Source organism: Orycteropus afer, unplaced genomic scaffold (genome assembly GCF_000298275.1).
Source record: "Orycteropus afer afer isolate SDZICR_OR568_19922 unplaced genomic scaffold, OryAfe1.0 scaffold00023, whole genome shotgun sequence".
NCBI classification, from domain to species: Eukaryota; Metazoa; Chordata; class Mammalia; order Tubulidentata; family Orycteropodidae; genus Orycteropus; species Orycteropus afer.
In genome coordinates, this window is record NW_006921610.1 from 17,877,637 (window position 1) to 17,897,866 (window position 20,230).

The following is a 20,230-nucleotide window of genomic DNA, read 5'->3' on the forward strand; positions in this document are numbered from 1 at the left end:
CACACCCCTTGCTCCCTGTGTTCTAGCCATACTGGCTAGACTTCTGTTTTTCAAATAAATCAAGCTCTTTCAAGCTTCTGGGTTTTTATACTTGCTGTATTCCCCCCCCCCACACACACACCTCCTGCCTAAGTACTCTTCTCTTAGTAGTTTGCATGGATGACATGTTATCAATCTGATTCTATATTTTACAGATGAGAATATACTGTTTCAGGGAGTTTTAATGACTTATTTGTGGTCACAGCACTTGGTATGTGGTGGGACAGGGTTTTGAACTCACATTTGATTCATTTTGTATACTTTACATTATAATAGATAACAAGGTAAAGATGGCCCATCCCAGGCCTCTGGCAAGGGTTAGGACAGTCAATTTACAAACATTTACTTGCTGTAAAAGCCAGGAAAATAAATTATTTCAGAAGTTCCTTTTGTAGGTTCTCCTTCCTAACTCTGGTACATTCTCTAGCATCTTTAGGGAAGACTTAGATCAGCTAAAGGGGGAACTCTGAGATAGATGCATTCAGAAACTCGTGCTATAAAGATCTGAAATCAAATACCATTCATTTAGGAAATGATCATGACACACCCAGAAACTCTTGCAACTTACTTAGTTAGATGTCCAAAGAGGACTTTCATGGTGTCCCGATTTGGTGGAGGGAGTTTTTGTATAAGAGACTTTATGGTTTTTATTCTTGCATTGTTGTCTTGCTTTTCTGAAAAAATAAAAATAAAAAAGGAAAGTTAGGAAAAAAAGAGATTTCATAGGTACATGAAAATTTTTTCCTAGGAAAATTTTAGATAGAATTTATCAACTGCAAGTCATAATCAACAACCAAAGGGATTAGGTGTACTCAGTATAGTTATCATAAACCAAATCAAACTCACTGCTGTCTAGTCAGATCCGAATCATAGGGACCCCTCCTTGGGTTTCTGAGGCAGTATCACTACAGAAGTAGATTGCCCAACCTTCCTTCCAAGGAGTGGCTGGTAAGTTTGAATCTCTAGCCTACTAGTTAGCAGTCAAATACCTTAGGCACTACGCTACCAAGAGCTCCTATAGTTATCATGAGGTTTCTTTATTTTGACTCTAAATTAGATCATGATAATATGAGATCAAGTCATTCAACTGTGTGGATAATTACACACAGTATGTGGATAACATTATGAAGAACTGGAATCAGGATTGGAAGGAGACTCATTAACAACCTGCCATATGCAGATGACACTATCTTGCTGAAAATGAAGATGACTTCAAGCACCTACTGATGAAGATCAAAGACCACATACTTCAGTATGAATTACACTTCAACATAAAGAAAACAAAAATCCTTACAACTGGACCAATAAGCAACATAATGATAAATGGAGAAAAGATTGAAGATATTAGGGATTTCATTTTACTTGGATGCACAACAAATGCCCATGGAAACAGCAGTCAAGAAATCAGATGATATATTGCACTGGGCAAATATGCTGCAAAAAAACCTGTTTAAAGTGCTAAAGAACAAAGATAGCACTTTGAAGACTAAGGTGCACCTGACCCAAACCATAGTATTTTTAATCACCTCATATACCTATGAAAGCTGGACAATGAATAAAGAAGACTGAAGAAGAATTGATGCATTTGAATTGTGGTGTTGGTGAAGAACATTGAAAATACCATGGACTGCCAGAAGAACAAACAAATCTGTCTTGGAAGATGTATAACCGGCATGTTCCTAAGGAGCGAGAATAGGCAAAGTTTGTCTCGTGTACTTTGTAATATTGTCAGAAAGGACAAATCCATGGAGATGAATATTGTGCTTGGTGAAGTAGAGGGTCAGCAAAAAAGGGGAAGCCCCTCAAAAAGATGGACTGACACTGTATCTGTGACAATTGGCTCCAGCATAACAAAGCTTATGAAGATGGTGTAGGACCAGGCAGTGTTTCGTTTTGTTGTACATAGAAGGGTCACTAGGAGTAGGAACTGACTCAGTGGCATCTAACAACAACAATTTGAAAGCAGCAACGGTGTGACATTAGCATGGTTTTCTTGTTGAGCTCAGATATTGGATTAGTTTTTTTATTTTATTTTACAAGTTGTGTTAAGGTGAATAATGACCTCCCAAAGACGCCCACATCCTAATCCTGGAATCTGTGACTATGTCACCTTAGATGGCAAAAAGGAGCTTGCAGATGTGATTAAATTCAGAATTTTGAGATAAGAAAATTTTCCTGGATTACATGTGAGGCTGTGTAAAGGGAGCTGATTTCGCTTTAGCCTTTTTACTTTGCTCTTTTATGCTTCCTAAATGTACACACAATAGTGCTACCATGATATGACCTTGAGAAGTGAGGCTACGCAGAGTGGAACAGACAGCAGGAAGGAGCTTCCCTGATGCTATAGAGTGGTCAGACCAACCTTGGATACTGCCTACTTTTGAGCTTCTTTTACATACAAAAATAAGAATAAGTCCTTGTATTCTGAAGCTTTTGAGGGTGGGTCTCTGATACTAATCACAGTTTTTAATTAGCTAAATACAGTTCCTAATATGATGCACTTTAGAAAGCCTAGTTCATAAAGTCTTATCTCTATGAGATATACAAACTTCATAGAGTAGGATAAGAAAGAGTTGGTTCAGAATCAGGCAATGTTTTCAATATATTGCTGAAAAAAAAAAACAAAAAAAAAACACCCTTTTTATTAAGAAGTATTTGAATCTGTCATGCAGAAGATGTTATTTGGCTAAAAGTGGGATGGGGCAATCTTCTTAGTAGAGCTCTGCTTGGAAGCTTTTCTTTTTCTACCTAAAACCACAAAGGCCTATAAATAATGCCTCCCACAGCCAAAGAATTCAAAATTGCAGTTATTCTTAGAAGAGTTCCAAAATAATATGGATTGGATAGCTGCAAATGAAAGAGACAAAGGGGAGAGTTAGGGAAAAAAGAAAAGGCAGTTGCAACATCATTGCCAATAGCAGATCTAATCTTTTCTGACAAAAGGATAGAAAACTCCCTGGTAGCTTAATGACAGTAGGAAAATATGGTGCTTCACAGAACCAGTTTGAAACTATACACACCAGAAACTCAGAAAAAAGATGTAAGGCAAATCAACACTGGGACAGGGGTGCCATAGATTTGCATCTGATCCTAATGCTACACACTCGATGATTATATACATATGCATATAAGCAAAAATCAAACCAAACCCACTGCCATTGAGTTGATTCTGAATCTTGTTATTGTTGTTGTTTTAAATGTTATATCCACATTCATGTATACACACACACAGCATACATACATATGGATATAAATGTATACATATATACATATGAATACAGTCTATATAGTTTGGCATAAGATTATAATTTACCTTAAGGTCTTGTGAATCACTTGGTTCACACAGCAAAGATGTTAGGATTGAGAATACTGGTATTGTTTTAACAAAACTAGGTGGTAAATAGCATTAAAAAAAAGAAGAAGAAGAAAATGAAACCAAATTCGTTACTGGATTTGTTGACTCCAACTCATAGCAGCCCTACAGGACAGAATAGAACTAGCCCACAGGGTTTCCAAGGCTGTAATCTTTACAGAAGCAAGCTGCCACATCTTTGTCCTGTGCAGTTGCTGATAGGTTTCAACTGCCAACCTTCCATTAGCAGCCAAACACTTAACCAGGCCTCCTGCTTCAAAGTTTTCTAAGAGTGTTTTTGGTCAGATAGAAATCTCACCCTGAAATAGGATTGCACTATGTAGGTTCTGCCCCACAGTATTTGTTTATTGTTTTTGTAGAATGCATTTAAGGGAACTGTTAAAGGTTTCAATGAACTACAACTTAGCCCTTGAACCATGTTCTAAGTACCTCAAGAGAGGTGTCTATAAGTGGCACAGAGTAATAGAGCACGAGGGTAAGGGAGGAGATGAGAAGAGGAGAGGGGAGGGGAAATGAGGGGAAGAAAAACCCTTTTCAGTTTTACTGAAATTTCTACTCATAATAATAACCACAATAATGTCAGTCTCCAAAAAGGAATTAAGATCTATAGAAGTAGCAGCCATAAACGAAGTTTGACAGACAATACACGGAGAGTGCTCTTAATTTCAGCAGCCAGCAAAGTCCTGTTTTAAGGAATACATGGTCCATTTGGGGTGGGTTTGAGAAGGTTGAGGGTTGCTAATTGGAATATTTAAATTTGCAAGGCCACTGCCCTGGTGCTTGGGTAGGATTTAAACTTTGAGTGAGTCTGTTAAGCTGCCAGGTACAAATTTATGAACTTCTGTCGGCAAAATCAGTGCTCCTTCTTCTGTCTTTTATCACCGTCAGAACCTTCTACTTATACAACACTTGACATACTGTTTCCACTGTCTGAATGTCTGTTGTTTTTTCCCATTAATCTTGGAATTTTCATGTAAAGACAGGCAAGATTTATACCAGTATACAGTAGGTTGAATGAATGAAGAAAGAATGAATGAACAAATGAAAGACATAAACATGGAATTGAATTAGACTTTGGTCTGAATTGTGTAATGGGTCTTTATTAGCTGTGTAGTCTTGAGCTGTGTAGTGTGTTAGCTGTGTAGTCGTGCATCTTTGAATGATATCTATATCAGGGTATTTTTATGAATTAAATAAAATAAGGCTGGTGGTTCAAACCCACCAGCTGCTCATCGGAACAAAGACTGGGCAATCTACTTCTGTAGTGACACCACCTTGGAAATCCAGGGAGGGGTCTCTATGAGTTGGATCCAACTCAACGGCAGTGAGCTTTGTTTTTTTGTAAGATGTAATACATTTAGCACAATGGCTAGCGAAAAATTAGTACCCTATTAATGTTCACCACTTTTCCCCTCTAGCCTTTTGAGGCCCAAACTGGGTCTGGTTCACCTTTAACTTCAAGCAATTAGAATACTGTCTTGCTGCAATGAGCATTCAAAATATAGTCGCAGATAATTGAACTGAGTTGGTGTTGTGGTAATCTGGCATTACCATACTTTTAGGCAAATAATGTGCACTGAATATTTTTGCAAACAGTGTAACCCCCTCACACATTAGTTTCCTGTGTGTGTTATGTGCATTATATGTATGTATGTTATTTATATGGGTGCATTATGTGCTAAGAAATATGGTAAACAACACCCTAAATACTTTGTGATAGGCTGAGAGATTGATGACCTAACTGGTGAACAATTCAGTTATTTATAAGAATCCTTATAAAGTATGTAGTGGTTCCCCTGTCTCCTATAAGAAACATCCAAAATGAAGAATATTTCATAGAAGTATTTTTCTCTCATTCTCAATTTCTCATACTTGAGTAATTGGACAACTGATAGTGGTACATGGATATTTATGGCTCAGTTAAATATAAGTTTTTGACATAGAATTGGATGATAACTTACCTGAAGAGGGCTGAACTATGACTAAGGAGGAACAATCTAGTATTCTCACACCATAATCAGGACAAAATCTTTTCAAACAGTTATAAGAAAACCGTGGTCTTCCATTCAAATCAATACCACACCCACTCTTCCATAGCACATAAAATCAGGAAATAATACTAACACTTCTAAGTAGTGGAATGTCTAAAAACACAACTGGATATATTAAAATGGAAAAGACACCTTTTCAGATCTGGTTTATTGATGTGTCATATTAGGAATTAGATTCAGCATACCTAATACAGGAGTGGGTAATGAGCTAAGATTCATATACAGCTTATTAAAGATGGGTCAACTGTCTTCAATTGATTCAGTGAGCATCTGAAAGGCAGCATTTTCTATTAATATTTCTCCTTCAGCATTTGCCTTCTCATTATTGTGAAGTATTGAAAACTTGGAGAATACTTCGAGAGATCTCTGATTTTTTTTTTTTTTTTTTTTGCTTTATGACTTTTTTCTTCTTCATGGCAAATTAGGAACCTTCTGGATAAAATATATACAAGAGATTTACTTAAATATTTCCAGTAATATCTCCACAATTCTTTCCTTTTTCATTCACCTTTGTTCTTACCCTAATTCTTTATGATTTAATTTTATATGTACTCACTACTCTTTAATACCTCCTTTGCAGTTCTCCACTTGTATCCAAAGACTATCTCAAATCCTTAAGCTGTGAACCCACAACTGCATACAAAATCTTTCTGTTGTACTTCATTTTTGACAAACCTAATGGGGGATTCTGAATGGCTTTTTATTAATGTCCTTTCCTCATGAAATTGTTCCCATTTTCCCAAACTACAAGGAACTCATTGTAAATGAGCTTCTGCAAAAACAACTCTATGCTACTTAGAGAAACAACATCTACTGCATGATGAGAAATAACTTTTAACGATGTGATAAGCATATAGCTTTATAGCTTCCCCCTGATTCATGGCTTTGAGGACACATTTTTAGAAATATGGTTTATGATCGTTGCATTTGCATTTATCTGCATGAAATGTTGCTACTAAAACAAGGACATTTATAACCAAATATCTTTTTGAAAAGAGATAAGATAGAGTTACATGATGATGGAAAGAGTCTTGCATAGTGCAGAACCCTGGACCTGATGACCCCAGGGCACTTTTCCAGCCTTATCATCAATGCATTTATTATTGTTAACTTATTTATAGCTACATGTTAAATCATATTTCAAAATAAATTCTTCTTTGTTATATATGTTTACCCAGAGGAAGACAAGATTCTCCCAGTAACCAATGCATAGGGAGTTCTATTCATTCTACTTATCTACAATTCTTAAAGGACAACTCTACCCTCTGTTTTAAGGAGGTCACCTGTATCACAGCTGTTCTGCTTCTTAAAGCTATTCTGGAATGTATAATGCATCCTGTATGAAAATCATGGTAGTCATTTATATGTCAGAGCTATATTTGGAAGAAAGCAGTTTCTTCGTTTCTATTTGGTTTATATTTTTTGGTATCATGACCATTTCAGAATTCAGTTAAAGACAGTCCTTTGCTTACAGGAAAAATGAGTAATTTCTAAGAATATTTTATTTGTTTCAGTATATTCTACAATTGGGTAAGAATTTTGGGGCATATACTCTTTAATTATAAAATATGAATTGGAGGTTAAGGAATCTTTCAAGATATGGAAAAAAAATTGATTGATAAATGACTTTTAAACAGCTTACATTTACGTTAGGGAGATATTCTAGGATTAAATTCAAGTCTTATGAATGGACACAAATATACACATGCTTCAAACTTATGTTATAAATAAAAGAAAAGCCATATCATGGAGAAGATTGAAAGAACTGGGTAAGAATTCCTGTTTGGCTGTGTGATTTAGGGCAAATGGCTTGAATTCTTGGTGCTTCAAGTTTCTTGTTTAAAAACAGCATATCCCTACCTACATATTTTTTATATGCTGCAAATATATCTATGAGTGTAGTAGAGTATACAGGGAGCAAAGTTATGAAAACTCTTTTTTCGTCATAACCAAACACCTTGAGGGAATGAGTCAGTGGGTATGGGGGCTCTGGACTGTAGTCTCAGGGGAAATCAAGGTTGATTGGCATAACATTGCCACAAAGGCAATGTTTCACACCCCTTTTTTTGTGATTAGCCACTGAAGTCTTAAAATCTTGTGAATGGCCATCTAAAGTGCAACTACTGGTCTCTCCCTGTCTGGACCAAAGAAGAATGAAGAAAATCAAAGACAGAAGGAAACAATGCAAAGGACTAATGGTCCACGTGAATCTCAGACTCCAGGACCCTTGAGAGCAGAAGAACTAGATGGTGCCCAGTTACCACTGCCAACTGCTCTGAAAGGGATAACAGTAGGAGGGCCTGGTTAGAGTGGGAGAAAAATGTGGAACAAAATTCAAAATTATAAGAAAGCTCAGGCTTATTGGTGTGATGAAGACTGATGGAACCCTGAGATTATGGCCCTTAGACACCCTTCAATTCAGGAACTGAACTAGACCCCATGGCTCAACTTTCAGCCAAAGAATAGACCTATAACATAAACACTGAACAAGAGGGCATGCACTCATTAGAATAATCAAGCATACAAGATCAAGAGGGCAGCATTTGCCCAAGGATAGAGGTAAGAAGGCAGGAGAGAAAGAGAAAGAAGGATGAAGGGAAGTGTTGGGCATGGGGAGGAAGTGGAAGAGGCCTATTGCAGTGTGGTGATAGCACTAAATGTCACAAAACAGAATGCATGTGGATTGTTGAATAGAAAACCAATTTTCTCTGTAAACTTTCACCCAAATCACAATAATTTTTTTTTCTAAATGTCCCCAAATTTTGCCTATTTCATAGGTCTTTTATAGAGTTAAACATTTAATGTACTTAAATTTTGGGCACATAATAGGTGCTCAGTAAATGTAAGTTCTTTTCTCATTAAAATCTTAATTTTTTTTTTTTTTTTAATTGGCCTAGCATTCATGACACAAAATTGCTCATAGTGGCAAGGTTTTTCCAAAATCACATAAAGCCATAAGTTTTACTCTTTAGCATTATCCTCTAAAAAATTCTGGAACATCCTATAGAATGTGATAGTTTTGTAAATATATTGTTGTTGTTGTTGTTGTTGTTGTTATGTGCCGTCGAGTCGGCCCCGACTCATAGCGACCCCTCCTTGGGTTTCCGAGGCAGTATCACTACGGAAGTAGGATTGCCCAACCTTCCTTCCGAGGAGTGGCAGGTGGGTTTGAACCGCCAGCCGTCTGGTTAGCAGGCAAGTGTCTTAGCCACTATGCTACCAGCCTGTCATAATTATCAGAGTATTTGGTTAAAATTCCTAAGTAGCTATATCATAAATAGAACTGTCATTGCATCATAATCGGGAAAATTATAGCCTTCAGACTAATTCATAAGTCAGAAACAAGCAAGATTTCAAGACTTTTTCCCACAAAAGAGAAAGCCATAGTTTATATTTAATTTTAAGGACGGTACATCCTCAATGTCTGTCAAAATATGGTGAATTTGATTTTAGATGTTATTAAGCTATGACAAAAACAGTTCAACTTGAGAATAGAAGTATGTTACCTACAGGGCAGGAAAGAAAGACAAATTAGGAACTGAATCTACTTATTCTGTTAAGACTCATTTCTTCCCCTAGAAGGGACTACCTGTGAATTAGACTTTATCATCTCATTTGTGGATCATGGCTACAAGCAAAGAATACCAGAAAGATGTTTCCTTGTGTTTTATTGACTATGCAGAAGCATTTGACTGTGTGGATCAAATATTATGGATAACATTAAGAAGAATGGGAATCCCAGAACACAATTGTAGTTGTGAGGAACCTGTACTAGACCAGGAGGCTGTCATTCGAACAGAACAAGGGAATACTGCATAGCTTAAAATCAGGAAGGGAGTGCGTCAGGGTGGTATGCTTTCACCATACTTATTCAATCTGTATGCTGAGAAAATAATCCAAAAAGCTGGACTATATGAAGAAGAAAGTGGCATCAGGATTGGAGGAAGGCTCATTAACAACCTGAGATATGCAGACAACACATCTTTGCTTGCTGAAAGTGAGGATGACTTAAAGCACTTACTGATGAAGACTGAAGACTACACTTTGCAGTATGGATTACACATCAATATAAAGAAAACAAAAATCCTTGCAACTGGACCAATAAGAGAATCACAATAAATGGAGAAAAGACTGAAGTTGTCAAATTCTTCATATTGGTCCTACAATCAATGCTAACGGAAGCAGCAATCAAGACATCAAAAGACGTATTGCATTGGGCAAATTTGTTGCAAAAGACCTCTTTCAAGAGCTGAAGAGCAAAGATATCTCCTTGAAGACTACGATGTGCCTAACGCAAGCCATGGTATTTTCAATCACCTCAAATGCAGGTGACAGCTGGGCAATGAATGAGGAAGACCGAAGAAGAGTTGATGCTTTTGACCAAGGCTACTCAGAGTACCATGGACTGCTAAAAGAACTAACAAATCTGTTCTGGAGGAAGTGCAGCTGGAATGTCCCTTGGAAGAGAGAATGGCCAGACTTCGTCTCACCTACTTTGGTCATGTTGTCAGGAGGGACCATTCTCTGGAGAAAGATATCATGCTTGATAAAGTGGAGGGTCAACAAAAAAGGGGAAGGCCCACAACAAGAGGGATTGACATGGTGGCTGCAACGATGGGCTCAGGTGTGGCAAGGACTGTGAGGCTGGCACAGAACTGGGCAGTTTTTCATTCTGTTGTACACAAGGTCACTATGAATCAGGGACAATTCGATGGCACCTAACAATAACAACAACAACAGGTTCATTTACACTCAGTATTTCTCTTCTACTTATAGTTTCTCTTCCAGGATATGTATATGTTTTGTCTGTTTTTAGAACAAGTTAGCTCTCTTGGGAAGATTTTTTTTTTTTTTTAAATGGAAACAGTTCCCAAGGGTTAATAAATGTCAGAATCAAAAATACTCTGGCTACTTTATAGCCACAAGTGCACGAGTTCTTTAACCTGTGAAGAAAGTTGCAGCTCATTAGCCGCTTCAGCAATGTTTGTGGGAGCCATTTCTAACCCTTGTCCAGGAGCAGCCAGACCATCCAGAGGGGACCGTTAGGAGTAAACCTCATCTTATTAAGGACAATCTCTGTTTCTTTCCAACTATATTCTTAATTCTTAGAAATAAACAATTAGGAAATTATTAAAAAGAAAATAAATTTAGACATTTATTAAGACACTTATAGAGTATTAAGCATACATACATATGGTTGAAGAAAACAAATATTTATCAAGGTCTTCGCTCAACGTATGAAAGAAACAAAGTTGGTTGTTTTTGGCCATTGTAAGATCCAGAAGGTGAGATAAAATACAAATACATTTAAACATAATAGATGTTTAAATATAAGATACGTCATTATATAGGTATAAGTGAAGTTTATAACTTTCTTGTGAATGAATTATCTAAGATTACAGTGAAAGTTAAAAAAAAACTTCTAAGATGTTAGAGCTCATTCTACCAAACAGTTTAAAATAATTGGGAAATGTAAGTGATACAAATCAGTGACATCGACTTTCAGTTTATCAACTTCTGAAAGTCTTCTAGTTATTATTCTCGACATCTTTATATATGCCCAAATCAATTAAGGAAAAATATAAAAGCATCGTTTCTTTTTTTATGTAACTGTATTTACCACAGAAGGAAGACAGGGGAATCTACTTCTGTAAATTTTTCCACTTTGGAATCCCAATGGGGGTCACTATGAGTTGGAATTGACTTGATGGCAGTGAGTTTGGTTTAGGGATTACTGGTTGCAATGACCTCATATTGGGGTGGGCAGTTTGGAAACAATCTTCAGTTTTTGGGCCTTAAATAACTTTAAATAAAGAGTATTGCTTTGGTGCGTTCAATTTTAGAATAGCCAGATTCCTTGGGGTTTTTGATAGCTCAGTGGTAGGTTTTACACCTTCCCTGCAGGAACCTGGGGCTCTATTCCTAACCAATGCACCTCATGGCTGAACAGTTTCAGCAGAGCTTTCAGACTAAGATGGAATAGGAAGAAAGGCCTGGAAATGTACTTTCAAAAATCAGCCAATGAAAATCCTCTGGATCACAAGGCTCTGACCTGCAACTGATCGTGGGTATGGCACAGCACCGGGCAGCATTTCCTTCCTTTGTGCACGGCAGGACAGGGGTGCGGTATTGTGGGCTGGCTGATGTCAAGCAACAAGAGGATTCCCCAAATTTACCAATCTGAAGCTGTTTTTTAAACCAAACTTCCATTCCTTAGTTTTGTAGTGATACTCCTATCGTCAGAATTAAAGGGGCAGGAGAAAGGCTCATCCCCCAGTAGCAATCTTATTGGAGTCTTATTGTCCTTCCTAGAATTTCTTGTCCTTTAAAGTAATTTTGGAGTTGTCATGATAGCCAAGTACATTTCTGTAACTTACAAATGACACTAATTCATCCTCAGGCACTAGTCTGTGTTGGGAAAATAAAGCTCACTAATTCATTTCTTTGAAATTCAGCTTTCTTATGAGAATTTTCCAAGGGTTATCATTTTGAGTCTTTGACATCTTTCTAATCATAAATAAGTACTCCAGTTCAAATACTCAAAGTAACTATTTTATATTAGCATTTTCTTATAAATTTTCATGAAGGTGGAAATTCTCAGATAATTTTCAAAATTTGAATTTTGGATATAAAGTTCTAGTGTTCTGACTCCATAGGTAGATAAATTTATAGAGGATTAAAAAATTGTCACTTAATAATAACTAGGATCTATCATAGCATTTGGAAAAATGTGAAATAAGAAATACATTTTCTATCTTATGTGCTAAAAAGTAATATTTTGAAAAACTTGGAGGTGGTTAATGGTGATGGTCACACACATGAAGAGAATTAATGTTATTGAACTGTACATGTGAAGGATGGTGAGATGGTAAATGTGATGCTACACATAAGTATTTACTACAATTTCAAAAAAGTGAAAAAAAAAAGATTTTTTAAAGAAAACATATGAAACTTTACATATAACCATTTGTTTTGACCAAATGATGTTTACAGAGAAGAGAATGGTTAGTATGTTTTTACCTTTTGAAATGGCCACACAGTGTCATTGTGAACAGAGCAGAATTAAACAAATGCATCAGCACCAACATCCTTTCAGAGGTGAGGAATAAAATAATTTTATGAATCAGCTTTTTTTAATTTAATTGTGAGACTATTGTAAAAGAAGAAAAGCAGGCAACATGTGGTAACTTTAGTCAGCATTTCTGAACTGGGAATGATAAACACCTCTGCCTGGCTCTGGCATTTATCAGGACTGAGATATTATTACCACATAGAGTCACAGCATGGTTACTGTTATCATCGGAAAAAAGAGCCAGCTAATCTTAATGGTTTGTAAAGCCGTTACCTGCACTGGTCTGACATTTATCATGATCATTTTACCACATGGGTCCTACATAGCAAAGGTCTTTTATCTGGAAGGGACATCACTATGAATTATTATTTGCAGCTAGGTAGAAAATTGTATGTTGTAGATACCTTTTCTCATTATAAATCACATAGTCACATTTCACCATTTCCCACAGAAAGCTGCTGAGCCTAGATTTTTTTTGCCACAGCTTGCTTTCCCCTCCTCTCTCTCTCTTTTTATAGTTTCTTGAACATATTAGCCATTTTTTATTAACATCCTTAATATAATTTTTGAAGAACCATGGATGTGGTAGGCATATACTTGGATATACTTTCATTACATTTAGGGAACTTATCTGCACAAACATTCTGTAAAGAGATTGCCCATTACTTTATAAATTGAAGTTGATAAACTGTCTACTTTTTTTTTTGTTTTTAATGCTTGTTCTCTCTTCTGTCTTGGTGGCCAGACTTTTCTCTGCTCTTGACCTTGTCAATAGAATATTTGCAGTAGATCAGATCAAAATTTCTTACGCCTTGATATGAAATACTCAAAACACTTATGCCATTTTTTGCCTAAAATTCTTAGCTTAGAAATGTGTTCCCATGAACAGTGAACCACAGCTGTTGTTTTGTTGTGTAGTTGTTGTTATATTGTCTTCACCCCTCCTCCACACTCTATTTTTTTTTTTTTTGTTACATGTACATTTAGTTTCATTCCCCATTTATCATGTCTCTATTTTAATAAGTAATAATGGAATAGATGAGTCCTCCACAAATTTGAAGTTTGTTTGAAAAAGAATCTCAAGTTCTATCCCTAACAATGCCCTATGATACACGTTAATACAGAGTATGAAAAAAAATAAGGATAGTAAAAGGCACAATGTTTTAGAACCATGGGACAAAGTCAGCAAAGTGAAATGCATTAATCTGACAATGGAAAATTACAATGAAAAGCCCAAGTTGTTTACCATGGGGAAGAAATGAACAAATCCTCTCTTTTAAAAAAGAGTCAGACAACTAATCTTCTGAAAGAGATATTTATATATTTTCTTCTTTCTCAAGTGTTCCATTAGGAATAAACAAGCCAGAAATTCTGCACTTTTATAATGAAGAGGGAGGAGAATTCTTTGCCATTTTTGCATTTAGAAAGAAATGTGCAAGAAGAATGTGACAATTTAAGCAAATCAAGATTGTTTCAAATGGATCACAAATGAGACTTTGTGGGATATTTTATACTAGCATGTGAAGCAGATAGTAAATTTGAAAGGAAGATTTTCTCAATGGCCTAGTTCTGATGTATTTTCCCATTTCTTTGTGTGTTTAAAAGAGGTTTGGATGTAGTGTTTAATACTGCTTAGACTCTTTTGCAAATGAGTTCTGGAGAAATATTCGCCTACGAAGGAAAGCTGATGTGCTGTAATGCTGATAGCAGCTGGGGAAATATGAATGAAGAAGCCAGCAAGCCCAGTCTGGATTTAGTAAAATAAACACCTATCATTCTGTTAAAAAAAGAGAAAAATCTATCGTTTAAAATGCTATGGGCATCAACAGCAGACCACTCTCCCTTTGAAGAAGGCCAATATTTTTCTCAAATAATCCAGTCTTCGAGGAAAAAACAAAACAAAACTTTAACCCGACACACAGTATTTTGCAGTAATGTGCCTTAGTTTTCCTGCCTTGTTATATTTAGTTTCCTATTAATTGTGTTTTTACACAATTCCTCCAAAGGAAACAGTATCTTTTGAGCCACATCTGCATACATTTTGGGATTAGAGGGAAAGGGTCATTTCACTGTTCAAAAGGAATTGTACACAATTTGATTCAGTTATCTAAGATTTCATTTTAAAAAGGTGGCCTAATATTTCAACATACTGCCTTGCCAAATTAATGAAAGGCTACACTGATTTAAAACTAACAAACCAACATTTTTATTCTTTTTTTTATTCCGGAATGACTCTTTTGTTCTGATTTAACACCATCATGCCATTGTTGCCCCCAAAATGCTGTAACCTGGGAACATTTACTATAATTAGTGAGGGGCTTTGCAGCTTGGATTGTTCCCTTTTTCTGGGGAACTGGGTGAATTGTTGAGTGTTAATAAAGTCGGAGACTTCTAGCAGTGGCTCAAGCCAGGCACAGTGCAGGCAGACGCTTGAAGCTTCCCACTGTGATGCAGTGCAAGCTTCCCAGCTGTTATGTTTACCATAGTTTGAATGTCTGTGAAAAAATTCCTGATGCAACCGGATTATGCTATGCCCTCCTGTTTGTCTAACCTACACTCCTGCCCCAGCAATTTGGCAAATTCCTGTTGCCCCTACCCATGACAGATAGCTCCTCCTCAACTTTGTACCATCTTAGCACTTACATTCCTGCCATGAGAGCTCAGCTGCTTTGCAGTCTTGTCTGGAAGGATCATATGCAGCCTATCCAGAAGTTTCAGGGAGGATTACACTCATACTCTGCTCTACTTACGTCATCTAATAACAGATATCCTCCTCGCCACTGTATTTTAATTTCATTGGAGGTAATATTAAAGCACCAAATTTAATCATCCAGCATTGACAATACTAGCTTAAAATGCAAATATATTTGGATAAATACTCTGTGCCTTTAAAGAAATCCATTGAAGACCTCAAACTATCACTGCAAACTAAATAATAGGCTTTAAATTTGTTTCCATCTAAAGAAGAAAACAACTAGTGTGTGATTTGAGGTATTTATTCTTTGTCCTTTTTCTTAAAAATGGTTATCTCAAAGAAAATGACCATTCCATTATATTGCAAATTGATGAATTCACCAAGTGTGATGTACAGTGAAGTTTTTAATGAATATTCATACAATTCTTTCCATCCATTAACAAGACTTAAGACAATGATGATGCAACTCATTCTTATTTACATACTAGGGTAGGAAAAATGGGATTAATAACAAAAGCAGCACTTGGAAAAGTTTAATGTATCAAACTCCAGGTGCCAGACTTTGAGGAAAATAACCAATAATAGCCATTTTTTACATATTTGATGGGGCTGATTATGCAATGTGCAACTCTAAATGGCTTATAGCACATTGTAGCATGGTTCCATCCCATTGGCTACAGTAGGGTGCAGGCAGATGGATGACAGTGACAGGGAGAGAAGTGCTTTTGCTTAGCCGTGCGTTAAGATGCCATCCAGAAGCTCTGTGCACTGCAGACACTTCATTAGGATGCCAGGATAATGGTAAACTACCACTCAGAGTGACACCCCATTTCCTGCTTACTGAGCGCTCCAACCTCGGCAGATGTCAACAATCTCACAGTGCTACAGAGCAGACCTAACTTTCCAGCCACTTTGACTCCAGTTTTTTCCTCTTAACAGTGCCATACATTATGTGCAATATGTAACGGCAAATACCTCACTGAAAGCAAAATCTGCCCAGTTCGTTATGACCGGAGTGCTTAATTTTTTTTTTTTTTTTTTTTTCTTTTAAAAGCTGAGGGACAGATTGTGGGGTTAGAGATTATGTTCATTCACTAAAATACTCTTAAGATTTCTTGCTATAATTTCCATTGGTTAATTGGTTCAAAGTGTTAATTGTGTGGTGAACTCTGATTAATAGTAGTTAAACTCTGATCACAGGGGATATGGTGCTTCTTTTAATTAATGTCCATTCCAAAGGTAAGAGCGGCAGAATTGTTTTGTTAAAGATTTCAGACTCAGTTTCGGTATGGTTCTCAGTTGTCTGCCAAGAAAAGGCTGACTTGAGCATCTGGATGATATTTCCTCTGCAAATGTATAACTTGAGGCCATTCACACACCTCCTTACCAGCAATTCAAGCCAATATGAACTTTTTTCCCCCTAAGGTGTAAAGTCTAACATTCTTTTCATAAAGACACAAGGTGTGGTTTAGATAATGGAAAAAAAAAAAAAAAAATCCCTAAAATGGAAAAGAAGACTTTGAAATCTATAATCATGATTAACGTATTGATTTACATTTTGTGATTTTAAATATATTCTTAGAAGCTCAAATGCCTTGCAAATGACAGGCCTAAATATAAGTATCTTCCTCTCAGGCCTGTTACCATTTCCAAGTAAAAATACATATGTAAACAAGTAGTAGGCAGAGGTCACACCCCAAGAGAGAATTTGAATGTAAACTTTGAATGTGATACTTTCTAAAAAAGAACTGATTCAAATCTTGATTTTTGGTTTAAAATGGCATCTGCATGGCAACACCTAATCACCTCTTATAAGCTTTCTCTAAATACCTTAAAAGACATAGACTAGAATTCTTAAAATGAGTTTACCCAGGTACTGACAATCAATCTACAAACAAAAACTTAAGAGTACATTTCCTTCAAAGCAGATTGCATTTCATTGGAAAATGCTAGTGATGAGACCACCTGTGCTGTTGAATTTGCGTTACAGAAAGTAGAGAGAAACACCCTTATCTTTCCTTAATGGGTTGATTTCAGAATTAAATACTCAAGGCCCATGCCAATCAGAAAACTGGCAGCACTCTCTTTCCTAAACAATTAATACTGTCTGGAATATTCTGACTGCATTCCTTCTTTCCTTTCTCACTTTTCCTTTCCGAAAAACAATAGAAAGATAGTGATTTCCATATAGTAACTGAGATTCTGTGTAGGGAGCAGAAAGGAAACCATTACAGTGGTGCTCATCATGATAGGAATTGTAGTTTCATCATATGTAAAACTGAATGTAAGGGAGTGGAGACAGGAAAAGTCTTGTTAGGGATAAACCAAACCAAACCAAACTCACTGCCTTTGACTGGATTTTGACTCACAGTGACCCCTCCTTGGGTTTTCAAGGCAGTAGCACTATGGAAGTAGATTGCCCAACCTTCCTTCTGAGGAGTGGCTGGTGGGTTTGAACCTCCAGCCTTCTGGATAGAAGTCAAATGCTATCCTTTGTTAGGGATACATTCTTGGAATTTTAAGGGTTTAATGCTTTGTGCATTTTATCTTTTTAGAGTGCCCAGAGACTCAAGGACTAGAATGCCAAGACATAGAATAGAGGCACAGGAGAAAAAAAAAAAAAAAATGTTATATAAAAACATGTAAGAGCTGTGATTATCAATTTGTGATCTTGGGTAAAGCTCTGAGAGGAAGATTATGCTAGAACTGAAGTCAAGGGTAAGAGGTAATATGCATAGAGTGTTGGATATATTTCCTTCTTTTGAGATAGGGAAACAACAAAATTCCCAACAACATGGGACCTGTGTAAAAACTCATTTTAGATAAGAAGTCAACACTCAGAAGAAGTACAGAATACTCACAATGACCATGAGATAATTTGGAACTATTTAGTGTCTTCAATAGAATTCAAGCATTACAGTGTCTAATAAAGGATCAACAAGTCATAAGGAAGACCCTCACCGTGATGGATTGACACAGTGTCTCACAATGAGCTCAAGCATAGCAATCATTATGAGCAGGGTGCAGGACTAGACAGTGTGCTTCTGTTGTACATAGGATATCTATGAGTCAAAATTGACTGACAGCACCTACCAACAACCACAAGAAGCCAAAAAGGTAAGATGAAACATCTAGGATAAGAGTTTGATAAAGAGATTGATGATTTGAGGAAGGGCACTATGAACACTACAAATGTTAAACAAAATTTAATTTAGCATTAAAGTCTAAATTGTCACTGCAGAAAAATTAGGCCAGTGATATAGATGACAAACTTGAGAAGATCCCCAGAATGTGGAATAGAAGGCAAAGACATAAAAAACGAGGAGGAAGTAGACATGTTGAACCAGAGAATTAAGAGATTATCTAAGATTTATAAGTATGCCTGAGGAAAACCCAGATCATTTTAAAAATGTGCAATATTCAAGGACAAAGTTAAAGAAAATATTTATGCATTAAAGGAAAGATGTAAGTATTGAACATGGCAGCTTGGTTCTAATAAAATATCACAGAACAAATATGCTATCTTAATATATTCTGGCAAAAGTTTTGAATGACAAAGATAAACCATTATCCTACAAATATTCAGACAAAAACAAGATTAAAGAAATAAATATTCAGGCTTTACTAGGAGTTTTCTTACTAAATTCTAAAAGGAAACAAAGCATTATCTAGTGAGTTTATAAGGGAAAACATTTTGGCCCCCAAATTGTGTGCAAAGTCAAATTATCTTTTGCATGTTAAGACAACAGAAAGATATTCTCATCTAAATAAAGATTTGTAATCAGATAGCTCTTGAAAAGTTTAATGGAAAGCATATATGAATCAAAATTCATAACTCAAGAATAAAGCCATTATGAACAAACCTAAAACATCTTCCTTTATTTTGTTTTCATCTAAAACCAAGAAGTCCCTATTGGATTATTTCTTTTTAGCTGTCATTCCCTTCTTGATCTCAGAAAATGCCTTCTGCGGCCTATTCTTTACTTCACAGTTCAGGTGAAATCTCTGGGGATGTGTAGTGACCATTTTAAACAGTGACAGGTGCTATTCAGTTCTGTTGTTTGTTAGCACACACCATTACTGGACTACTGTGCTGGAGAGTTACTAAACAAGTTTCTCTTCCCCTCTTAAAAATCAGCATTGCAGAGTAGCAACTAGGACCTTAAAAGCTAGCAAGCTGCTATCTAGATGCAACGATGGGTCTCTCCTTGTCCAGAGCAAAGAAGAATGAAGAAAACCAAAATTCATGGAAACAATTAGTCCTAGCGACTGGTACACCATCCGATCTGTAGCCTATACAATTATGAGACCAGAAGAACTAGATGGTGCCCAGCTACTACTGTCATCCACTTGGAAGGGGATCTATGTAGGAGATCCTTGATTGAGAGGGAGAACAACGTCTCAAAATCATTTGGAGAAAAAAAAAAAAAGGTGGGGACCAGGTTTGCTGGTCCGATAGAGCCTGATAGAACCACTGAGACTATGGCCCCTAGCTGCCCTTCGGGTCTGGAATTGAACCCACACCTGTGGTTTCCAGCCAAACAAGATACAGCCATATGAGTTGAACATTTACCTCAAGTAGATACACCCCTTGAAGAGAACAATCATGGGAGAAAGAAGGGCAGCTTATGCACAGGGAGACAGTTCAGGGGGCAGGAGTGTATGGAGGGATGGACACTGGGAAGAGGTAACTATGGGGAGGAAGTGGGAGGGGAGCTGTTGCATTGTGGTAATTTGTGGTCAATGTCATGAGACAAAGTATATGTGAACTGCTGTATGGAAAGTGAATTTGCTCCGTAAATCTTCACCCAAATCACAATAAAAAAAACAAAAATCAGCATTGCAGAGAGCAGCAAAATGTTTATAAGGATCATTGGTAAAGATGCTTTGTATCTGTAATAATTATATTGAAATAATTGAGTTGGGGGGAAGGGACGAGTTAAAGTAATAAAGACTAAAAAATCAATAAGCAATAAAAAATATGCATTTTCCTATGTTAA

The 20,230-nt window shown here is 36.6% G+C and overlaps 1 protein-coding gene across 1 annotated transcript in view; it reads right to left on the minus strand.

Moving 5' to 3' along the window:
* Positions 1 to 20,230, minus strand: part of ARHGAP15 (Rho GTPase activating protein 15) — an 898,999-nt gene that overhangs the window by 102,158 nt on the left and 776,611 nt on the right. Inside the window, exon 12 of the mRNA XM_007934953.2 lies at positions 608 to 713. Within this exon, the coding sequence (XP_007933144.1) occupies positions 608 to 713 (106 nt within the window). The remainder of the gene's footprint in view (positions 1 to 607; positions 714 to 20,230) is intronic.